This window comes from Myotis nattereri (genome assembly GCF_964212035.1).
Source record: "Myotis nattereri genome assembly, chromosome: 16".
Lineage (NCBI taxonomy): Eukaryota > Metazoa > Chordata > Mammalia > Chiroptera > Vespertilionidae > Myotis > Myotis nattereri.
This window is the reverse complement of record NC_138091.1, coordinates 36,195,423-36,216,199: the sequence shown is the minus strand read 5'-3', so window position 1 is coordinate 36,216,199 and position 20,777 is coordinate 36,195,423. Positions and strand designations below refer to the sequence as shown.

The window sequence follows — 20,777 nt, the reverse complement described above, 5'->3', positions numbered from 1 at the left end:
TCAGCTACACAGAGGGGCTTCCCAGATGGACTGGTTAAGTCACCCCTCAAACAGAACTCTCCCCATGATGTCGGGTTCCCCACAACAGTCCCATCAGCACAAGCCAGCACCCCAGCTCCAAGGCACCCTGTGTAGAACTGCAGGGCCCAGTGGAGTGCCCTTCCTTGACACAGCCCCAGCCAGCAATGACCCAGGCAGGCAAGTCCTCTGCCGTAAACCAATCACTGTTCCCAGTGTTCTTCCTGTGTTCCTCACAGCACCTCTAGGGAGGATGACAGATGAGGAGACAGGCGTGTAAAGACAATCTTGTCTGGGTCCCACAATTGGCAAGTGGCGGGAGCTACCCCAGGGTTCATGCCTTTGTAAATTAGGCTCCTTCTCAGGGCATACTCGCCTCAAATGTTCCATCTTCAGGACTCTAGGACCACCCTGCATCCATCAGGACCTATCTAGGGACTATGGATCTGAGAGCCAGGCACACCGTCTCCCACGCCGGCCACCTCTGGGAAGCTTGGCAGCATAATCCACCAGCCTTTGATCCTTTGATTACTCACCACCGTCACTCTGAACTTGACTCCTTCCTCCTCCCCATCCCCATCCATAAACTCCGTGAGAGTGCACCCACTCCACCCAAGCTTCAGATGTGTCAGGATATGGGCTTATACACAGCTTCCCCCCACCCACCTCCCTGAGGTTGGTAGGGTTTACGCTTGTGCAAAAACTTGCCCTCGAAGTTCAAGGTGGGTGCAGAATGACTCTGCCCCAGGGTTTGCAGAGGAGACTTCGGCCTACTGTTTCAAGTATTTTAACGTCCTTGTTTTACAGCAAGAAAACAGGCCCAGAGAAGTGACGGCACAGGAAGTTAGGGGCAAAGTTGGCCCCAGAGGTCAGGTCTCCAGCTTCCAACCCTTGTCCCTCCTCTGTCTCCACAGATGCTCAGTAATGAGAGCCAGTGGCTGGACACAAATGTGGCCTGGCTCATAATTAATAGGTACAAGAATTTTAATCAACTGCTCGCAGCCTCAAGAGCACACACTTGGGGAAGTGTGTCTCCGGTAGCTGAGAACTAGAACAGGGTCGGCAGGAAGAGCAGATGGGCAAAGCCAGGTCCCGACAGCAAGACACCCACCCCCCTGCCTCCCCTCCCCGCCACCCTACCTGGATCCCTACTTGCAGGTGTGCACGTCGTAGATGCGGATGCACTCCTGGCAGCTCACGTAGCAGCACCAGTGGAAGATGCAGTGGCATTTCTCCTTCCGCTTCTCCGTCCTCGTGTTGTGGCCGCGGCCGCAGCAGAGCAGGTCGCAGCCATCGATGCCATGGGAGGTGACGTTGCAAGTCCTGTCCCTGGTGCCAAAGGAGCCCGTCTCGGGGTTGGGCTCGCAGAAGTTGGGCGAGTTCTCGTAGTAGACCAGGTCCCTCTCGGTGGGCGGCTTGAAGAGCGCGTACTTGGCGCGCAGGGTCTCCACCCAGCCGCGCGACTCGCGGTGCTTCTCCACCACCATCTCCGAGGCGCTGTCGTACTTGTCCTTGAGGAAGTCGCCGATGGCGCGGAAGTCGGGCTGGGCCCACCAGCAGGTCTTCACCTCGCAGCTGCCCGACAGCCCGTGGCACTTGCACTTGAGGTGCATGTGGTCCAGGATGGTCTGGGGAAGAGAAGCAGCCGCTGGCCCCCGGACCGACGCCCCTGGGCGCCACCGAGACCCGCCTGCTCTGCCGCCAGCCCAGCCCTGGATGGAGCCTTCTCCCTCCCTCCCCTGGGCCAGGGTGAGCGCTGGTGGAGGCCCGAGGCTCGGAACCAAGGAAAGGTGACTGTTGATGGTTCCCCCCCTTCGCACCCCACGCCTCGGCAGAACCGCATTCCTCTCCCAAAGCTGTAATAAATAGGGTTGTTTTCCACGTGTAACAGATGGGGAAACCGAGGCCGGGAACTTAAACGCCTCGCCCCAAGTCAAACCACCACAGGAAGGGGTGGAAGCTGAGTGCAAAGCCAGGCCCACCGGCCTGCACAGGCCGCCCAAACGCACAGCATGGGCGGCAGGACCCGCGCCAGGGGCCACCTCGCTCCCCGCGCTTCCCCGGGCGGGCGGAGACCTGGGCCAGACCAAGGCTACAGGAGGGTGAACAGAAGGGGTGACTGGGGTGCGGGCGGGGGCCAAGCCTGGCCCAGGGAAAGGGGCGGAGCGGGAGGGGTAGAGGCGGGCGGGGCGGGACCGGGCTGGGACGGAGTCCCGGGAAGGGTCGCCACCAGGGCAGCTGCGGCTCACCGTGCGGCCCGCCTCGTTGTTGTGCTTGTTCATGGCCGAGCGCGCGTCTGGTCTGTTCTCGCGGGCGTCCGCGAACTCCCGGGACACGAGCACCCCAAAGTCGGCGTCCTCGCTGCAGCCGCCCCACTTCCAGCCCTCGCCGGGTGGCCCCTTGTGATGGGAGTCGCAGCCACAGATGGTGGAGGTGCCCTCCGCGCAGGAGCGCGTGACGGCGAAGGCCACGCCAGCGGAGGCGATGGCGTGGACGAAGGCCGATTCGCGGGTGGCTGCGTGGGGGGGGGGGGGGGGGATTAGGAAGCATCGCTTAGGCCAGTCCTGGGACTCAGCTGCCCTGCCTCAACCTCCCCAGCCAGGCCAGCAGGGGTGGGGGGTGCGGGGTGCTGCGGGAAGAGGGCATCCCCACTTTATGGATGAGCAAACTGAGGGCAGGGCCACTGGCTGATTAAACCAGAAGGGAGCCTGTTAGAAACGAGTGGAAACAGCTCTGGGGGGTTGCTTAAGAGATTGGGTGGCCCTGATCTGTCCTAGCCCCAAACTCCAGAGACGCCAGCACAGTCCTGAGAGCCTGAGGTCTCGGCAGGAAGGCCGGGAACCTGCAGCCTGACCTACTCAAGGCCGCCCGCTCCCCACTGGATGCGCTGGGCAGGGTCTTTCCTTTTCTGAGCCCCGGTTTCCCTCGTCACAGACCCGCCAGCGTTCCTGACCGGGATGGGGGGGGGGGGGGCGCATCTCAGTCTCCCTCTCCCTCCCCTTCTCTGGGCTGAGAAGGTCAAGTCCCTCCTGGGAGGAGAGGACAGGGTCCAGCAAAGAAAGAGATTCTTGGGGATGTTCCCCCAACCTCGTTACACAGTAATGTCCACCTGTGGGTGCTCAGCAGGCACCAGATTCTCCCTCAGGGGCTACATTCCATCCAATCCTTTTCACCCGAGGCAGGAAGTCTGATGGGCCCATTCTGCAGATGCGGACTAACGATCAGAGGCCAAGGCCGGAAAGGCACGCCGTCCGACCATCTCCTTCTGGAAGAACCCCGAGCAGGGACGTGACCTGTGCGCGGCCGCGCAGGGCGAAGGGGGGGCCTAGGAGCCAGGCTCCCGTCCCGATGCTGCGGAAGACGCAGCTCGCGTGTCCCCTGGGCGCCCTCGCAGCCACCTGCACGGGAAGGGCCCGCCCCCCGGCTGGGGACGTGCAGCCCGGGCGGACTGCGGACAGGGGGCGGCCTCGGCCTGCGGCTCTGGGCCCTGGTTCCAACCCGATCCCCCCGCCCCCGCCCCCACCCCAGCCTCCTCCCATCCATCAGCGCCCGGGTCCGGGGGGCTCCGAGAGCCAGGGCCTCGCTTCCGGCCGGGCTCGCGGCCTCTCGCGGCGGCGGCGGCGCCCAGACCCCGGGCCGCGCTCGGTTCCCAGCCGCGGGGACGCGGGGGCGCGGGGGCGGGGCGGGGATTAGCCTGGGAGCGGCGCTGGCAGCCCCGCTGTGCCGGTCCCCGTCCGGCGGGGCCCGCTGGGCCGCTCAATCCGCCTTTGTTCGCGCGGTGTCACACCGCATTACCCGCATAATGCGGCCGCCGGGCCCGGGCCGCCGGGCCGGCCGCCACCGCGTAGCAACGGGCGGCTCCCGCGGCCGGGCCGCGCCCCCAGCCCCGGCGCCGGCCCGCGAAATCCCCATTGAAGCGGCGCCCCCCGCCCCCGCGCCGCGCCGAATGGCCAGAGGGCGTGTGAATGGCGCGGCGGCCGCAGCGGGCGCGGGGCCGGGCCGCGCGGTGGGGGGCGGCGCTCGGCCCTTTTCCAGCCGCCTCACCCCTCGGGGCGCCCGCCCTCGGCCCCGCCCGGGGGGAGCGCGCTCGGGCTGGCCTGGCCGCCGCGTCCTCCGCCTTCCGGCCGGCGACCCCGGCGCCCCCGCCCCGCCCAGGTCCCCGCTCCACGGACCCCGCCCTGGGGCGTCCGGCTGCGCGGAAGGTGCGCGCCCGGGGCCGGCCTCCTCCCTGAGCCCTGGGCGCCCAGCGTCCGCGGAGGTGGACCCCCGGCGGGCCCCCCAGCGGGGCGGGGGCGGGCCGGCTCCGGACACGGGCGCGTGTGCGTGCGGGGCCTTCCTCCCGAGACTCCTGAGCGTCCATCGAAGGCCCAGGGTTGCCGGACTCCCGCTCCCTAACACCAAGCTGCCCTCCTGCCATTTCCAGGCGAAGGCGCGTCCTGGAGCCCACAATGGTGATTGAAACCCTGAAACCGCGGCGTGCGCGGTGCTGAGCCCGCAGGCCAGGTGTGCGCCCTGAGCACCGCGAGCCGCGGGGGGCCCTCCGCGGGGAGCCTCGCGTTCGGGGAGCGTCTAGACGCCGGGCCGGCTGATCCGGCGCTGCCTGGCCCGAGGTGGGGCACCGGAAGGCGGACAGACTGACACGCCAGCGCGATCAGGTTTGAAATGAAAACCGCCGCCACTGGGCCCCAATTAGAGGCCAAACCTTGTGTGTAAACAAGCAATAATGAGCTTTGGTAACAGAAGCGTAAACAGCATCATCATCCATTGATTCGCTAATTGCCCTGCGGTCCCATGACAATAGCCTGTGGATCGGACTGACTGCGAACCCGAGGCACAGGTTACGGGGGACCGCACTCTGAAATGGGGTGGGGTGGTCAGCGCCCCTCCCCCATTCCCTGCCAACACCCCCCCCCCCCCAAGACCCTCCAGGCTTTCAGATTCCTTTTCTCTTTTCTTTCTTTTTCTTTCTTTCTTTTTTCGATTCCTTTTCTTTCTGGCTGTAAATTCAGCTCCCCTAAAAGGAGGGAGGGCCGGGCTCACGTTAGGGTGGCAAAGGCTTGTTGGTGGCGGGAGGATTCAGGTTGCTGTGAAAGGGGTGGTGGCCCCCAAGGCCAGCTGGGAGCATTAAATCCCCAGATCTGCAGTTTCTCAGAGAGCCGCCCACCTTCAGGCCAGAACTCACCCGGCCCGAAGCCCCTTCGTCTAGGGGGCAGTTGTCCCCTTCTCCCTCCCATCAGTGCCTTCCTGTTCTAAGGCCAGTTGAAGTGCAGCCAGTTAGACTCCCAGGTTGCAAGGGGGCTGGGCAGTCCCCCAGAGGCCAGCACCGGCTCGGGCCCCTCCACAGTCCAAGGGCATGTCCAGCTTGCAGGGGCGGGTCCAGAAGGTTCTCACGGAAGCACGCGGGAGCTATGCAGTGCCACCGGTACCAGGCAGCGGTGGCAGCTTTCTCAGCTCTGGAATTTTCTCAATGGGAGGAGTATAGGGGTGACAATGCCCCGGCCCTACCCCACCCCAAAGCTATATTTGCATAGCACTTAACACAGCCTTGGGGAAATGTCACAAATGTCCACATCAAAGCTAAGCCCACAGTGGAGGCTGAGGGGGAAGGAAGGCGGGACCCTCAGAGCATCTCAAGGCTGCCCAGCCCCCAGCAGCACCTGGGAAGGTGTGGCCGCCATGGTGACAGCTTGGGTCGGTCCAGAGAAGGTCCTGACCCATTTTCTGTGGAGGCCCCAGGTCGTGACCAGCTTTATCACTCTCCCCTGGGGACCCTGGGCTCAGGGCTAAGTCACCCTGAGATGGAAGAGGCACTTCATCCTGATGGTGTCCCCCACCCCACCCCCCACCCCCCTCCTAGTGGGCCCAGAGACAATACCTTTGTCAAGGACGGGCCCGAAGATGGCCAGGCTGTCGTCTATGGTGGTGCAGTTCCAGCGGCGGCCCCGGAACTGGTGCTGGCACTCCTGGATGCCCAGCTTCACGCCCTCCGCCACGCTGGGCATGATCTCGATGTAATTGCGACAGAAGCGCAGTTGCTTGGGGACCAGGCCTGGGATGGAGCCGCAGAGCAGAGGCTGGGAGCCCAGGGACGTGTACTGCTGGCCCAGGGCCAGGGACCTGTGGGCACACGGACGACAGTGGCACTGCAGGCACAAAGCACAGAGCCCATCACGGGCATCGTTTCTTCCTCAGTAGCCCTCCAGGGTAGGTAGAGCAGCACAGGGCCCGTGAGCCCGAGCCCAGGCCCCGGAAACCCGGCACCCGAATGCTGCCCTCGGTGGGCAGGGCTCTGATCCAGGCCAGGTCAGCCCTCTGGCGTGGACATCTCCAACGTGCAGGGGCCATGGGGGCCAGCAGAAACCTCCAGTGGGCACCCTTGGGGACCATTGCGATTCCATGAATGAGCCAGGGACTGGAAGGATGGTATTGGGGCCCAGGTCAAGTCCCTCCCAGGCTCGGGACTAGTTTCCCTGAGGGGCATTGAAAGGATTGGTCTGGGCCACCTCCCAGGGAGTCTAGGTTTTGGGGGCCACATGAGACTGTCAATGACCCATGGGAAGGAACCAAACCTAATAGAAGGAGGACCCCCAGCCCCAGCTCAGAAAAAGCAGGGAAGCCTCCGTCCCCACAGGGAGTTGACACACAAAGGATGGTGGATGCCTTGGGAAGAGGGTACAGAAGACCCCGGGCAGATCGGGAAATACCACAAAAAATGAACCAGGCGCCGGCCACTTAAGAGCTCTCACCAGGGGCTCGTGGTGGGCACCATGGAGGGGCGTGGTGCCCAGCCTCCTTAGGCTGCTCTGGGCTCGGTTTTCAGAGGGAGGAGGCGGCCCCCACTTCGCTATTTTTTAATTAATTCTGGGAGCGGGACTGGGGAACCAGGTCTGGGGTTTGGATGGTAACATTTATGAGACATTTCTAGATCTTGAACATCAAGCTCTTTTAAAGAGAAGGGAGGGTGGCCTACAGGGCGGACTGACCACAGAGAATGGCTATTCCTAAACTCCTCTGTGCGGGGCAGTGGGCCGAGTCTTTTGCTTGGCTCTGCCTGACCGAACCCTGATAATCACCCTCTGACAGAGGAGGGGCGGTCATAGCAGCCCCGTGTCAGATGGCTCAGCCTTGCAGGTTGGGAACCGAGCCCGGGCCCCAGAACTGCTAAGGAGTTGCTCACTGGACCCCATGCCTTCCGACTCCAGTGCCCATGGGACAATCCAGTTGTGCCACCCTTCCTTCTGGGCAATGCCTGCCTCGGTCCCCAGGGGTGGGGTGGCTGCAGGCCTGCCCCAATGCACCCTGGGCCTCAACACTGAGCCCACCCACGCCTGGGTGGGATGGAGCGGGTCAGCCCAGAGGCCTCTGACGGGCACATGCCCACAGCACCGGACAGGGCCCTGCAGGTTGTCCTCTCCTGCCCTGCCTTGTTTATAGTTATAAGCAGGTTAGCGTGCTAACAGCGGTGATCGAGTCCCTGCTGCTTATTATGTGCTGGGCCGGTTCTGACTGTCCCCATTATGTAATCCTCACATTGTCATCGTCCTATTTCACAGATGAGGAAACTTGAGGCCAGGGAGCTAAGCTGCCCATCTGCAGAACTGCAGGGTGTGAGAGTCGAGCCTCCCTCCCAGCTCAGGCTGCCTCTCCGCGTGCATTTAACCAGCGCGTCCAGCCCTGGCCCAGCAGCCCTGCAGTCACTGGGGAGGGTAACTGAGCTGGGTTCAGCGCAGGTGGCTCAGCAGAGCCACATCCTGAGGGGGGCTCCGGAGCAAGACCCCCTGGGAAGAAGCCAGGCCTTTCCCACTCCCCCTTAGGACCCAAAGCCCTACGTGGGGACAGCTGGAGAGGGAGGCTGAGGCAGGATAGAGGGCGCTGCCACCCATGGCCACAGCTGTGTTTGGTCATGAGTATGGCGGTGATTGCCCGCCCCTCCCCGTGGCCTGGCCCAGTCCCTGACTATCTCAGAGCAGCCCGGGAGACCTGGCACCCAATTCCCAGCCTCGATGTCCCTCCTCTTTGGCCAGAGTACTCCCCGGTCTCCCCGCCCCCCCCCCCCCCCCCCCCGCAGGTGCCTCGGTCCCTGCCTGTCCTGGAGGTGTGGACTGGTGGACTGGCCCCGCAGTGCCCACGCTCCCCATGAGCCTGGCCTCCCGTCCCCTCTGCACACTCTAACCTGGGCCGGCCTGTCCCACATCACCTCTGGCACCAGGAGAGTTGCCCAGCGTCACTCCCCATTTATTGGTCTGCTCACCAGCCACGCCGGGTTCCCAAGGCTCCAGCCTGCCTTTACCCAGAGAGATGAAAGCAGGGCCCGAGGGGCACTCAGGGATCCTTCCTCCTCCTCCCCCCATTACTTTTCTTCCTCCTCCTTCTCCCAGCCTTTGCCTTGCACCTGTCGGCACCTCTACAGGCCTGGGTACCCTCAGACCAAGTGGGAGGCTGAGCCTGGATCAGAATCAGAACCTACGAGAGAAGCCCGAGGAGAGGGTGAAGCCCATTGTACAGATGAGAAAGCAGAGGCCCCAGAGAGAAGTGACTTGCCCCCGGCCAGACACCCAGATGTATGGAGCCTGGTTAGCTGGTACCACTGCACAGAAGCAGGGCTGAGGGGTGGGGAAGTCCCTGCTGGCGCTTCATTTCCAGTTGGTGAGGCTGGTCCTCACCCCAACCCTCCAAGGGGCTCCCTGCTTCCTGGTTTCACTCCCACAGGATCCTAGGCAGCCTGCCCAGCCCAGCAGAACCCCAGCAATGGGCACTGGGACTGGCATCGCTCAGAGATGCCATGGTCCCTTTCACTCCCCCCAGAGTGACCAAGCCCTTGCTGGCTGAGTCCTTCCTACAGCCCAAGCGGATTTTCATATTCAACACTAGCGATAATAATGGCAACCACTTATTGAGCACTTACATGCCAGGCACTTCCCTCGTTTAATCCTCACAATAGTTCTGTGAGGTGGTGCTGTCATCCCATTTTACAGATGAGGAAACTGAGGCTCAGAGAAGTCGGGTGACTTACAGAAGGAAGTTGCCAGAATTCAGACCCTGGGTTTGTCTGACTCCAAGTGCAATGTCCTCTGAGAATAACGCCCAGCCTCAGAGACGATGAGTTCATTTCCCTCGCCCCCCCAAACCCCGTCTCCTTCGTGCTGCCCCGATCCAACCGATTGTGTCGCTGGGAGCCAGGCTGCCTTGGTTCGAATCCAGCTCTGCCATTTCCTAGCTGGTGATCTCTAGCGATTTACTTGACCTCTCGGTGTCTCCGTGCCTTCATTTGTAAAGTAGACGTAGTGGGAAGCATCGGCCGTATGAAACCCTGGCACGTAGAGAGCGCTCAGTAAGTGCTGCTCGTTGTGGTCATGTGTTTGGGGGCTGTCCCCAGCACGTGGTCTGTCCCCGGCCGGTCATGGACTTCATTCCTCCTGCCCTCCCATCCCTGACTTCAGAGAACACATCGCATTGCCAGGGCCCCTTCCCATCCATCTCTTGGAAGGATGCTTGGAACAGCGCAAAGCTGGCCCCTTGCCCGGCAGTTCAGTTCTCACTGGGGTGGCTAAGCAGGCGTACGATCTGGCTGCCCGGTAAAGGTGACCCAGAGGGCAAGGGAGGGCATAACGATGTTCCCACTAAGCTCCATTCAAGGTGTCAGCTCCGATCTGGACATCCTGCCAGTAATTAGCCAGGGCCTCTGGGGACGCGGGTTAGCTCCACGGGCTGGTGCTGGGCTAACAAGGCTGTGGCCGCGGGATTGATTTCCGCAGGATGGCTGCCCTCTCCCAGACGTGCCCGGCCACCCCTGACTCAGCCAGCTGCCCACACGGGACTCCTGTCTGCGATTCCACCACCACAGACTCAGGCTAACTGAACTCACAGCTCCTTGTTCCCGTTACTGAAGGGCACGATCGCGTGAGGGAGGTCACACAGAGAGTGAGCCTCGCTCTCCTCAATTCTTTGCACCAAAGTGAGTGTGAGTGGCTTTGATTCGATTTGTCCCGGCCGTTGTGAGTGGCTGGCAGCCCGGCTGTTTCATGCCCACCTGCCTTCGCACACCCTGAGCCCTCCACCTGGACGCCTGCCCACGGCCCGAGCCCGGCAAGCATCTTACCCATCCTTCAACCTCCCAGTCCAGGGTCGCCTCCATTCCCAAGACTTTCGTGGGCTCCGCACAAAAGTAGCCTCTCCTCTCTCTGGATTTTGCCTCTACCTTTTTCCAACCTTCTTATCTCAGAGTGCTGATTTGTTTCCCATTCCCTCTGGCTGCCCTAGTGTAAGTTTCTTGAGGCTGGAGGCTGTTTCCATTCTCCCTCAACATCTCCTCCATAACACACACACACACACACACACACACACGCGCGCGCGCGCGCGCACACATGCACATGCACACACATACATACACACACATGCACGCACACACATGCACACGTACACGCATGCACACGCACGAGCACACACACAGAGACGTGAGCACATTTGGTCTACCAAATAGCCAGGCACATGGTAGGAACATGCTGATTCTCAAGGGGAGGGGGGATGAAGGAGCAAGCCCTTCCCCGGGCCAGTCTGCTCACCCCCATCTTGCAGCCTCACCCCCACTCCCCAGGCCTCCAGGCATCCGGAGGTTCCACCTCCACACAGAACAAGACTCCTCGGTTCCGCTGAGGAAGTTCCTACAGTCAGGACCTGAGACAATGGCAAGGCTCCCAAGGGAGCTAGGGGCCCGTCTGGCGCTGGCAGCTGGTGAGGGGGAGGGCAGGGGGCACTGCCAGGCCTTCCCAGCTGGGCAGGGGCTATTTATACCCAGCTCCTGGCCCTGCCCTGCCCAAGCTCGCTGCCACCCTCCCCGAAAGACAGCTCATCCTCCACCCCCACCACCCACCATGTAGCCGGGCTAAGGACAGACAGGCGGGCCGGCGGGTGGGCAGCAGGTGCCAGCAAGCACCAGGCTGCTTGGGAGGCCTCCATGTCCACCTCTCAGGCAAAATCCCCTCTCCTCACAGGCTGGACGTAATGAAATACTGTGCACAACCCATCAGACTCCTCCCAGGTTATTCACCTGGACCCTACACCTCCCGTCCCCAGAGGCTGAAGGTGGGCCTGCATGGTGAGCGCAGAGCAGAGATAACGCTTTTAACCAAGGAATTCAGGCCAGCGTAGGTGCTGAACTGACTTGTGCACAGAACGGACGGTGAGACTCCACCAAGTGCCCCTGCAGTGTGTCCTGTGCCAAGGCGCTGGCAGTGCTGACGCCCCGATTCTGTCATCCACCCAGCAGGGACCCACCCTGCTGCTGGCTGGCTGGGGGGCTGTGCCTGGGGGGCGAGGGGGGGTGCCCACGGGGCTGTCCCCACCATCTTTCCTGTAAGGAACCATTCAGGTTGGAGTCCTAGCAGGACTGCACCCAAACGTGTCTGTATTTTTACCTCGGACCCTCCCAACATTGTAGGATTTTAGAGATTGGATGGGCCTTAGGCATCATCTAGGATGTTTCTTAATTGTTAATCATTTATTCCAAATGCACACACCCCTTCTCTCCCATAGCTACTTCGTAAAACAGACCAAAAGAGCAACCTGTTCTTCAAAAGGCTAAACACAGAATTACCACATGACCCAGGAATTCTACTCCTCGGTATCGACCCGAGGGAATTGCAAGTAGGGACTCAAACAGATACCTGTACACCAGTGTTCACGGCCGCATCACTCACAGTGGCCCAAAGGTGGGAGCAACGCAAGAGTCCATCAACTGATGAATAAAACACAGATGTAGTGTATCCATACCGTGGAATATTCGTCAGCCATAAGAAGGAATGAAGTTCTGATACATGCTGCAACATAGGTAAACCTGGACAAGATGGTGCTACATGAAATAAGCCAGTCACCAAAGGACAAATGTTGTATGATTCCACTCGTATGAGGTACCGGGAATGGGCAAATTGATAATGACAGAAAATAGACTAGATGTTGCCAGAGGCTGGGGAAGAGGTGGGAAATTTATTGATTGAGTATAAAGTTTCTGTCTGGTATGATGAAGAGTTCTGGAAATAGTGTTGATGACTGGACAACATTGCAAATGTACTTGATGCCACTGAATTGTACACTTAAATATAATTAAATGGGGGGGGGGGGGGCAAAGGCCTAGAGCCCCATCCCTCAGCCTTACCTTTGCCCTCGCCATGGCCCCTCTGCAGAGAGAACCACCGGTCTGATCCCTTCCTTCTCTAGATGGGAAGACAGGCCCAGGAAGGGTCTGTCATCCTCGCCCCCCCCCCACACCCTCCCCCCAGCTTCGGAACTCCTCCCTCCGGTCTGGGGTGAGCTCCACGGCCAAGCCTCCCCGATCGTGTCTTTCATGGAGTCATGGTTCCCTTGCCCTCACCTTTCCCTACGGTGAGGCATAACCTCACCTGGTCCCAGACAGGGCACCTTAAAATTCTAGCCCAAAGAACTCGTGTCTCTTAAAATGACTGCCATGGGGGCTGAGAAGGAGGGAGGGAGAGAACTGGGGAAGGAGTGGGAAACCACCTCCTTTGTGGTCATTGTCTCTCTCCCCGAGAGTGGCCATCATGTTTCTGGAAACCTTAAAATGGCCCAGTGTTTGGTGCCCTACCTGCTGGCTCCTGGGCAGTACTGGACAGGTGTCCTCCCCATTCCTGGGTTCAGAGGGGTCCCACATTGGCCAAGGGCAAGATAGGAATTTACAAAAGGGGAAGAAAAGGCTTGAAAAAATGTGCAGGAAGTAAAGAGCCAAGCATTGGCCTTAGACTTAAGGCTACTACCTTTCCATTGAGATAAAGAGGCCACTCAGGGCTGATGGGTGTTAAGGGGCATGTGCCCAGTAGGGCAGGCCAGGGGAAGGGCCTGATGGGCCCTGAGGCACCCAAATCCTGGAACTTCCAAAGAGCGGAACCCTAGAGTGTCGAGGCAGTCACTGCTCCTGACAGGCCAGGACCTGCGGCCACTCACCCTGGTGTCTCCACAGGGTGCCTGTGACGCAGCAAGAGAGGAGGGACCTGCTCTTGAGGAGGGATCATGACTCACAGGCTACTGTCTTTCGTTGCTTGTCCACTGGTCCTTCCTGGAGCACTGGTCCTCCCATGGGTGCCGAGCACAGCTCTGTGACTTCCCAACCCAACCCGGCACCCGGCTCAGTGCAGGCCACGGGGAGGGAGTTGCTTCTGAGCCCAAAGGAGCTCATGGGTCCCATGGTCCACTGAGCAGGTCTAGATACCCCAGAGAGGCCTTTCATCAAAGGAGCAGGCAGATCTCTATGGACCTTCCTCATCAGCCACTGGGTCATTCACTCAGCAGGCATGGATGGGCCACCTGGTTCTCATGGGTCTCCAGCCGGGCTAGGGGCACCCTTGCTTATGTATGAGAAGGGAAGAGAAGGGAAGGGAAGAATAGGGTGAGGTGGAAGGGGTCCACGTGCTGAGCTGGGACCCAGGGTCCAGACAGGAGTCAATGGAGAAGCAACTGTGAGAACGTCTGAACCCAGGGTGGCTCAGGCCTGCTGCTGGACTTGCCGTCTTGATTCAGCCCCAGCCATGCAGCCTGGGGCCCCACGAGGGTAACAAGCATGTGGAGTGACTGGAAGTGCCTGCCCTTGGGAGAGCAGGTTGAAATCTTTCCCGGGAAAGAGATTCATTCCCTGCCGATTCACTCAACACACATTTGAGTGATGACTGAGTTGGGCCAGGCCTGGGAACATGCAGGTGGATTAAGCCGCACCCATGGAGCACCCAGATCAGGAGGCAGCTGTCAATACCAGACCAGCAAGCCCTTTTGCAGCACCTATTAGGTCTGAGTGCCGTGGGTGCCATGAATGAGTGACAGAAGGTCCTGAGGCCCGTGTCACTTAAAACCCAAATGACCACCAGGCCAGAGAGCACTGGAGACCACCGGCTGGGAAAGCAGCGGGGAGGCCAGTGTGAGTTCAGGCTAAGGCGTCTCAGGCCTGGCTGACATCACAAGCCCCCGGGCGACAGGTTCCACTGGTCTGGGGTGAGACTAGTGGGCAGCTGGGGCTGAGCACCACCCACCTGGGACATCAGCGTCTGTGGCCATAGGCCTAGGGCAGTGGCATTGGGAGCGGAGAGGAGGCAGTGAATAAGGATGGGCAGCTACTGGCCACATGAGACCAAGAAAGGGAACGTAAGTGGTGACACAGGTTTGGGAACAAAGAGAAGGAATTTTGTGGGACCAGTGAGCCCTCCAGGCACCATGTGCTGGAGGTACAGAGCTGGAGCCCCAGAGAAAGAGGCGGGAAGTTCAGATTTGGGAACCTCTGTCCTGCAGCTAATAGAAGGATACTTGAGGCCTCATCTCCCGCAGTGGGCACATGGGACAGGGTGAGACAACCCGGAGCCTGGTGGTGGAATGCTGGCTGCCACGTGCCAAGGGAGGGACCCTGGTGGTGGCTCCAGGAATGCAGGGCTCCCCTGGGAGGGAGGGCACAGGATGGGGGCCAGGACCTCACACCCACAGGCTAGAACTTCAGGCCAAGAGGTGGGGAGGGCTCTCCTGAAACCCTGCAGGAGGAGGTTGGTCGGCCTGGCTCTGCCAACACTGGCATCAGGCTCCTGGGTTTGGCTGCTGGCTCCCGATATTCTCATCAGGTCCCACCGAGGCATGTGGCCAACATACTTGGGCAGCGTGAGTCACCTCGCTCTGCTCTTCCTTTCCTCGGCGCCTTCCCTCCTCCACTCTTGTCCTCACCCTCCTCCCTGCACCCTGGACCTCGGTCCCCAGCCGTGCCCTCCTGTGCACAGGGGTGGTCCTCCCGGCCTGACCAGCCTCCCCCACCCAGCAGCGGCTGAGGCCACTCTTCCCTGTCACTTGTACTGTGTGGCCAAGGCCACCAGGAGCGTAGCAGGAAAGGAAGGCTGGGGTGACTGTGAAGGAAAGGTGGGTATCACAGGCCAGGGGCCCACAGCGCCAAGGGCGAGGAAAACCCACACACCTGAAAAAGACGAAACCGAAGTAAAAAGCCATTCCCTCCGCTTGGGCAGCAGCCCCTGAGGACTGGCCATGGGGGTGGGGGGTCCCCTCTTTCTCTCCCTCCCTAAAATCTCCAACACAACTCGCTGGCCCTACTGGCCAAGTGGCCGCTTTTATATTGTGAGTGGCTCTGCCCCTCCTCCCCCGACTCCCAGGTTGCCTCTCAGGGCTCTCAGAGGGGAATTAAGGCCACCTGAGAGCCGAGAGGGGCCGCAAGAGAAGGGGTGGGCCGGCTCTCAAAGCTAAAGGGTCGGCAAAGGCAAAGACTGAGGAGTTCCCTGCGCTCCATCCTGGGGAGCCCTGTGGGATGTTTCTTTGGGGAGAAGAAGGGAGGGCGGGGAGGGGGGCGGAGGGCGGGGCAGAGCCTGGCTGGAATGTTACAGCTTCTGTTCTCCAAAGCGGCTCCCAGAGCGCCTGGCCTGCGGCTCCCGGCTGATCTGATAAGATGTGACAAGGCGGCCTGAAAAATGTTGAAACCTGTAAAATGTTTAAACCTGTTTTTGTTGTGTTGTGAGCACGAGGGGTTTTTTTTTCCGCTTTCAATTTCATAGGAAAGTGGAGCTGATCAGAGTGGAGCAGGGGAGGGGGCGGGAGAGAGGGGCTGTCCCCTTCAGCCAAATTGGGAGGCGGGTGCAGAGCAGGATGGTCAGACCTGGGGAGAAGGAAGGGAGGATGAGAACTGGGAGGAAGAAAGGGGTGGGGGTGGGGGGACTGAGAGAAGGGGCGCAGAAGGAGGAGAAGGGGGGAGGGAGGGAGGGGGCTCTGCGCTCCGGCCTGTGAGGACAGGACACAGTGAGCTGTGGTTATCTTCCTTCAGCGGGTACTGGCCCAGGCAGACTCACCAGGGGGCACAGACGGGCCTGAGCCCAGGGGGGTGCCAGAGAGAAGTAAAAGGGGGCTAGTAAAACCGTGGGCCCCTGGGACCTCACTCCTGAGACCTCCGAAGGCCCCTGCGAGGCTCTGAGCCCACAGGTGGACAGAGGAGGGAGAGGTGGCGACCGCTCCAGGTGCACTTGCTTTGCCGAGCAGTTGAGAGCTCACAGATGAGCTCAAAAGAGCCCTGCCCTTCGGAGCGAGAAGCTGCGGCCCAGCTCTGCCTCGGCCACGTGCGGCCTGGCTGACTGACAGGTGACCTCGTCAAGGGTTGATATGCTGTTTCACAGGTGAGGCAACTGAGGCCCAAAGGCGGCCAGTGACTGGCCTGGGGTCACAACGCTCCTCCCCATCTGTTCCCAGCGACTTTATCACAGTCCCCTCCAAGTGGGTCCAGTCTTTCCAACTGGGGGGCACTGAGCGTCTAGAAACCAGGGGACCAGGTGTGCCGGGCGTGTTCCGTGGATACAAGGTAGAGGCTTAACAAAGGCCTGCTGCACCAGCGGCTCTGCCTGAGAACTTCTGCTGGTCTCTAGGTGGAGGGCGGGGGTGTGGGGGGGCTGGGGGGGGGCGCGGGGGAGTGCCTTAGAGAGGCTGTAGCATTCTGTAAACCGCCACACGCGTTGCTCATTCTATCGCAGTATCAGGCTATAGATCATCAAAGTTGGGTGGAAACTTGGGCATCATCCAGTCCGGCGCCTCAGGCAAACTGAAGCTCAGAGAAACAATGAGCCATGCCCAGGGCTCCTCCACTGGTTGGAGGCAGCCGGAGTCCAGCCAGACCCCTGACCCCCCCAGCCAGAACCCTGACTCCCTCACACACGTGCAATTCCTTCTCGGTGCCTCGTGGCTGAGGCGGAGGCTCCATTCAGTGCAGGTGAATTGCATGCCCCATGTGTGTGTGTGTGTGTGTGTGTGTGTGTGTGTGTGTGTAAGACTAGCCCCCTCCCCAGGCCCCCCCTCCCCAGGCCCCCCCTCCCCAGGCCCCGCCCTCCTGCAGGAGAGGCATTGTGCAGGTGACCACTGGCAGGGGCAGGGTGTGAGCAATCCCATTTGGGGTGGAGACCAGGGGGCCTGGGGTGCCCAGGGGCAGAGGGACTGAACAGCCAGGAAGAGGTCCATGAGGTGACATTCGAGCTGGGCCTGGAAGTTGCGTTCAGGTTGCACATCTTTTACCCGGGAGCTCTGCCTTCTGTTTCTTTGCTTCCCACTCCCCCAGTCCTTCTAATTTAAACGTTCCGAAGCCACGTGTGCACCTTTAGCCCGTTCCAGCCTATAGCCCTTCTCCCCTTCCCACTCCCCCGGCCCTGAGCTCCAGGAGGCAGGGGCAGGTCTCCCATTGGGCGGGTGAGGAACCGAGGTCCTTCCAGGGCTCGGTTGCGGGTTCTGAGGAACCAAGCCTGCCGGTTCCCGGGCCAGGATTTGGGGGGCCCGAGGGGGGAGAGTGGAGGAATGAATATGGCAAATGCTACAGCAGCTGAACTCGGAGAAATGTATTCTGTAGGTGTAGTCGTGCTATATATATTTTTTTGTTTTTCTGATTGACGATTTTCGTAAAACTTTGAAGGAACAGTGAGAACCGTGCGCGGGGCGGGGCGCGGCGGGGCTGCGGGCCAGGGAGACGCGGCCACTGCCGGGCGCTCAGGGCGACGCGCGGCCGCCTTCCTGCCCAGGTGGGTATTTCCCCGCATCCCCGGGAGCGCGCGCAGGTGAGCGCAGCCCTGCCCGGCACCTGGGCTTCCCCCGCTCGGCTTAGGGAGGCTCCCCGCTAGTTCAAAGCCGTGGCTGCCTCTCCCGCCCCCTCCCCATCCGCGGGCGAGGCAGCCCAAGCGAGCCTCGACACCTTCCTTTGCGCCCCCCCACCCCCGCCCCAAATCCATCAGCCCGATCCCGCCTGCTGCCGGGCCGTCCTCGGCAGGGTCGCCGCCTCGCTCCCTCTGTCCTTTCTTCCGAGGGCTCATTACCCGGGCGCCTGGGTTTTGCCAGCGTTTACTCAGTACCTATTAGGAGCTGCATTCCGGGTCCACGCAGGACCTCATTAAATGTTCCGGCACTCAAAGGGCTAGGTCACTGGTTCTCAACCCTCGCTGCACGGCAGATGGCGCGCGGGGGGGACTTGAAACTACGGGTGCCTGGGCCCCAACCCCAGAGAAACAGTTTTAATTGGTCTGCGTGCTCCCTCCAGTCTGTGATATTCTTCTTTCCCCGGTTTAAGAGGAGGCAAGGTGGGGAAGCACTGTCCCAGGTCCCAGGCAAAGCTCAGAGCCTGTCCGCGGTCACACACGGGGCGGGGGGGAAGGGGGGGGAGGCAAGGAGACAGGGGGCCTCCTCAGGTGTGTGGGGAGGGGGGGCGTGCAGCATCAGTCCATCCTTTCCAACCCAGGTTTTGTCCGTTCCCTCATCCTCTCTCCTGCCCCCTCAGCAAGTCTCCATCTTTACAGCAATGGAGTGAAGCGTTTGGGCCCCTCCACTGCACAGCTTAAGTCTAAATCACATGCCAGTCAGCCGCGCACTCACGTTTTCTGTGACTACAAAACACGCTACCGTGCATTGGAAAAGACAAGATAAAAAGTCTCTTTCAAAAGAAATCATTTCCTCCTACAACCTAATGCTTTATCTGGTGACGCCCTGACCCCCCAGCCCCAGCTGTCAACCCTCCCATGCATCCCCTGGTTTTCTGCCCTGATTTCCCGACTCCCTGGGGGCCAGCTCACTTTTCTTAGCCCCGAAAATCCGCAAATATGTTTGGGAGTCAGTGGAAGTTCTCTCTGCAGAGACGCAGGCCGCCAACAAACACTCTTGGGGTTCAAGGTACCAAGGCCTTTCTCCTCCTGGGATTGCTCATCTTCCTGGGCTCTTGTCCACAGTAGTGTGTGTGTGTGTGTGTGTGTGTGTGTGTGTGTGTGTGTAGGATTCCGGGTTCTCCACTCCTCTCTTCACTGGAAATACTTTCTCTCTACAAGTCCATAGTAGAGCCCTCCTGTCCACTCACCTCCTCTTGGGCTGTCTTCACTGCCTGCTCTCTCCCCTCCCCTCACTGTGCCCAGCACCCTGTCATCCCACCAGACCAGGCTGGTCCCCGGGAGAGCACAGTGCCACAGGGAAGGTCTGTATTTTCAATCCTGTGCTGTAGTCACGTCCATTACAAAAGCAGAAAGGAATTTCTTCCAGGAGGGGAAACACATTGGACAGAAAAGATAAAACCATCACGTACACGCACACAAATAGCAAACATTTAAAGTAAAAAGAATTTCAATGATCATTTCTCTACGACAAGGACATGTGTGCATCATGAAGGGGCAGATGAGCTCCAGGTAGGGATCCCTCAGGAATCACCTGGCCTAAGAGAAGGCCAGAGTCACCACAGACAGGAGGAGGGGCCCACAAGTCTCTGGGGAGATGAGGTCATGGGCCTGAGAGCTGTAAGTGAAGTAAGGGGATGCTTTTATAGGTGCATACCCGGTGGTGAATAATACCATGCGGGGTGCATTTATTTTCGTAGAGGGTGGTTAATAAGGTTATGAGGAAATAATTTCTGAACTCTGCTATAAGGAAGGTGGCGAGGCACTGGGAATGGTTATCATTAGTAATAATAATAGCTAACATTTACAGAGCCCCGACTAGTGCCAGGAGCCATGGAAAGCCCTTTACACAGAATGTATCTTTTAATTTGCCAAAGAACCCTATGAGGTTATTATCCACATTTGACAGGCGATGACATGGGTTCAGAGAGGCTAAGGAACTTGTCTGGGGTCACACAGCGAGGCAAGGGAGGTGCTGACAGGCTAATAAAGCCATAAGGGGAGGCATTTATTAGGACAAGGTCTCTAAGGAGCAGGTTGAGGAAGGGCTGAAGGAGGAGGGGAAGGAGACTCAGGTCTGTCCTGCTCCCCGGGCTGCCGTCTGGGTTTACAGTCCCATAAACTCCAACACGAGGGCCTGGCCTATTGATCTTCTTTCTTTTGAATGTTGTCATGGACCTTCTCCACCTGAGGTCTGTTCCACTGCATGTCATACGAGGCCAGACCTCCACTTGAGGAGGGATTTGTGTGTGAGGCGGGACAGGTGGTTTCAGGACCTCTTCCAAGAAGCCAAACCCAACAGACGCTAACAAATGTGGGCATCGATTTCCCAAGAGGTCGGGGTAAATGACACACGTTCTAGCACCTTTCAGTTTGCACAGCGTTTCCCCAAAGAGCATCGTGGCTAATCCTCATCGCCAGTGAGGAAACTGAGGCTCAGACAGAACCATCAGCCAGGAAGGGGGGGGGGGTCCCTGCTCCCTGTCTGTCTGACTCAAATCCCTACTGCTGTTATTTCGCTCTCGGTTCATTCCAGCAGAACGTACTTATTCAGCGCCCTCCACCCTACCCCCGGGTGCTCTGCCCTGAATGGGCACCTGGTGGAGGGTACAATCTAATGGGCAGGCCGCGTCACAGGGACAGAAGGCAGAAGCAAGGAGGCCAGCCAGCTCACAAACCGTCCTGGTGGCCACAGGGAGACCAAGGGAAGGAGGGCACAGGGGGATGGGGAACAGATAGCCCATGAGACCTCAGCAGTGGTTTTGTGCCCTGAGAGAAAAGGAAGAGGAAGGGTGATTACTGGGGAGACACAAAACACCAAAATTCAAGGGGCCAAGGGGGAAGGAGGCAGGGCCTGAGGGCCCAGCTGATGAGTTGGAATCCCACATGCAGTGAAGTGGGGACAACCTGAAAGATGCCCGGTCCCTCCGCAGGGCCGGTCCCCCTGGAAGGGGCCTGTCCGAGCTGGAAGGAACACCGGCGGCATCGGGCCCCAGGTTGGGAGTTCAGTTGGGATCCCGTGGGGCTGAGGAGCCAAAGACCTCCATCAGCTGTGAGCAAGGGCTCTGCCAAGTCTTTCTGGAACTCGGATCCTCC

The 20,777-nt window shown here is 60.1% G+C and overlaps 1 protein-coding gene across 1 annotated transcript in view; it reads right to left on the bottom strand.

Annotated features, from left to right (window-relative positions):
• Nucleotides 1-20,777, bottom strand: part of WNT3 (Wnt family member 3) — a 40,961-nt gene that overhangs the window by 2,808 nt on the left and 17,376 nt on the right. Inside the window, exons 2-4 of the mRNA XM_081108828.1 lie at nucleotides 5,894-6,135; nucleotides 2,268-2,533; nucleotides 1,159-1,646 (exon numbers count right to left, since the gene is read on the bottom strand). Coding sequence (XP_080964954.1) covers nucleotides 1,167-1,646; nucleotides 2,268-2,533; nucleotides 5,894-6,135 — 988 coding nt within the window. The 3' untranslated portion in view covers nucleotides 1,159-1,166. The remainder of the gene's footprint in view (nucleotides 1-1,158; nucleotides 1,647-2,267; nucleotides 2,534-5,893; nucleotides 6,136-20,777) is intronic.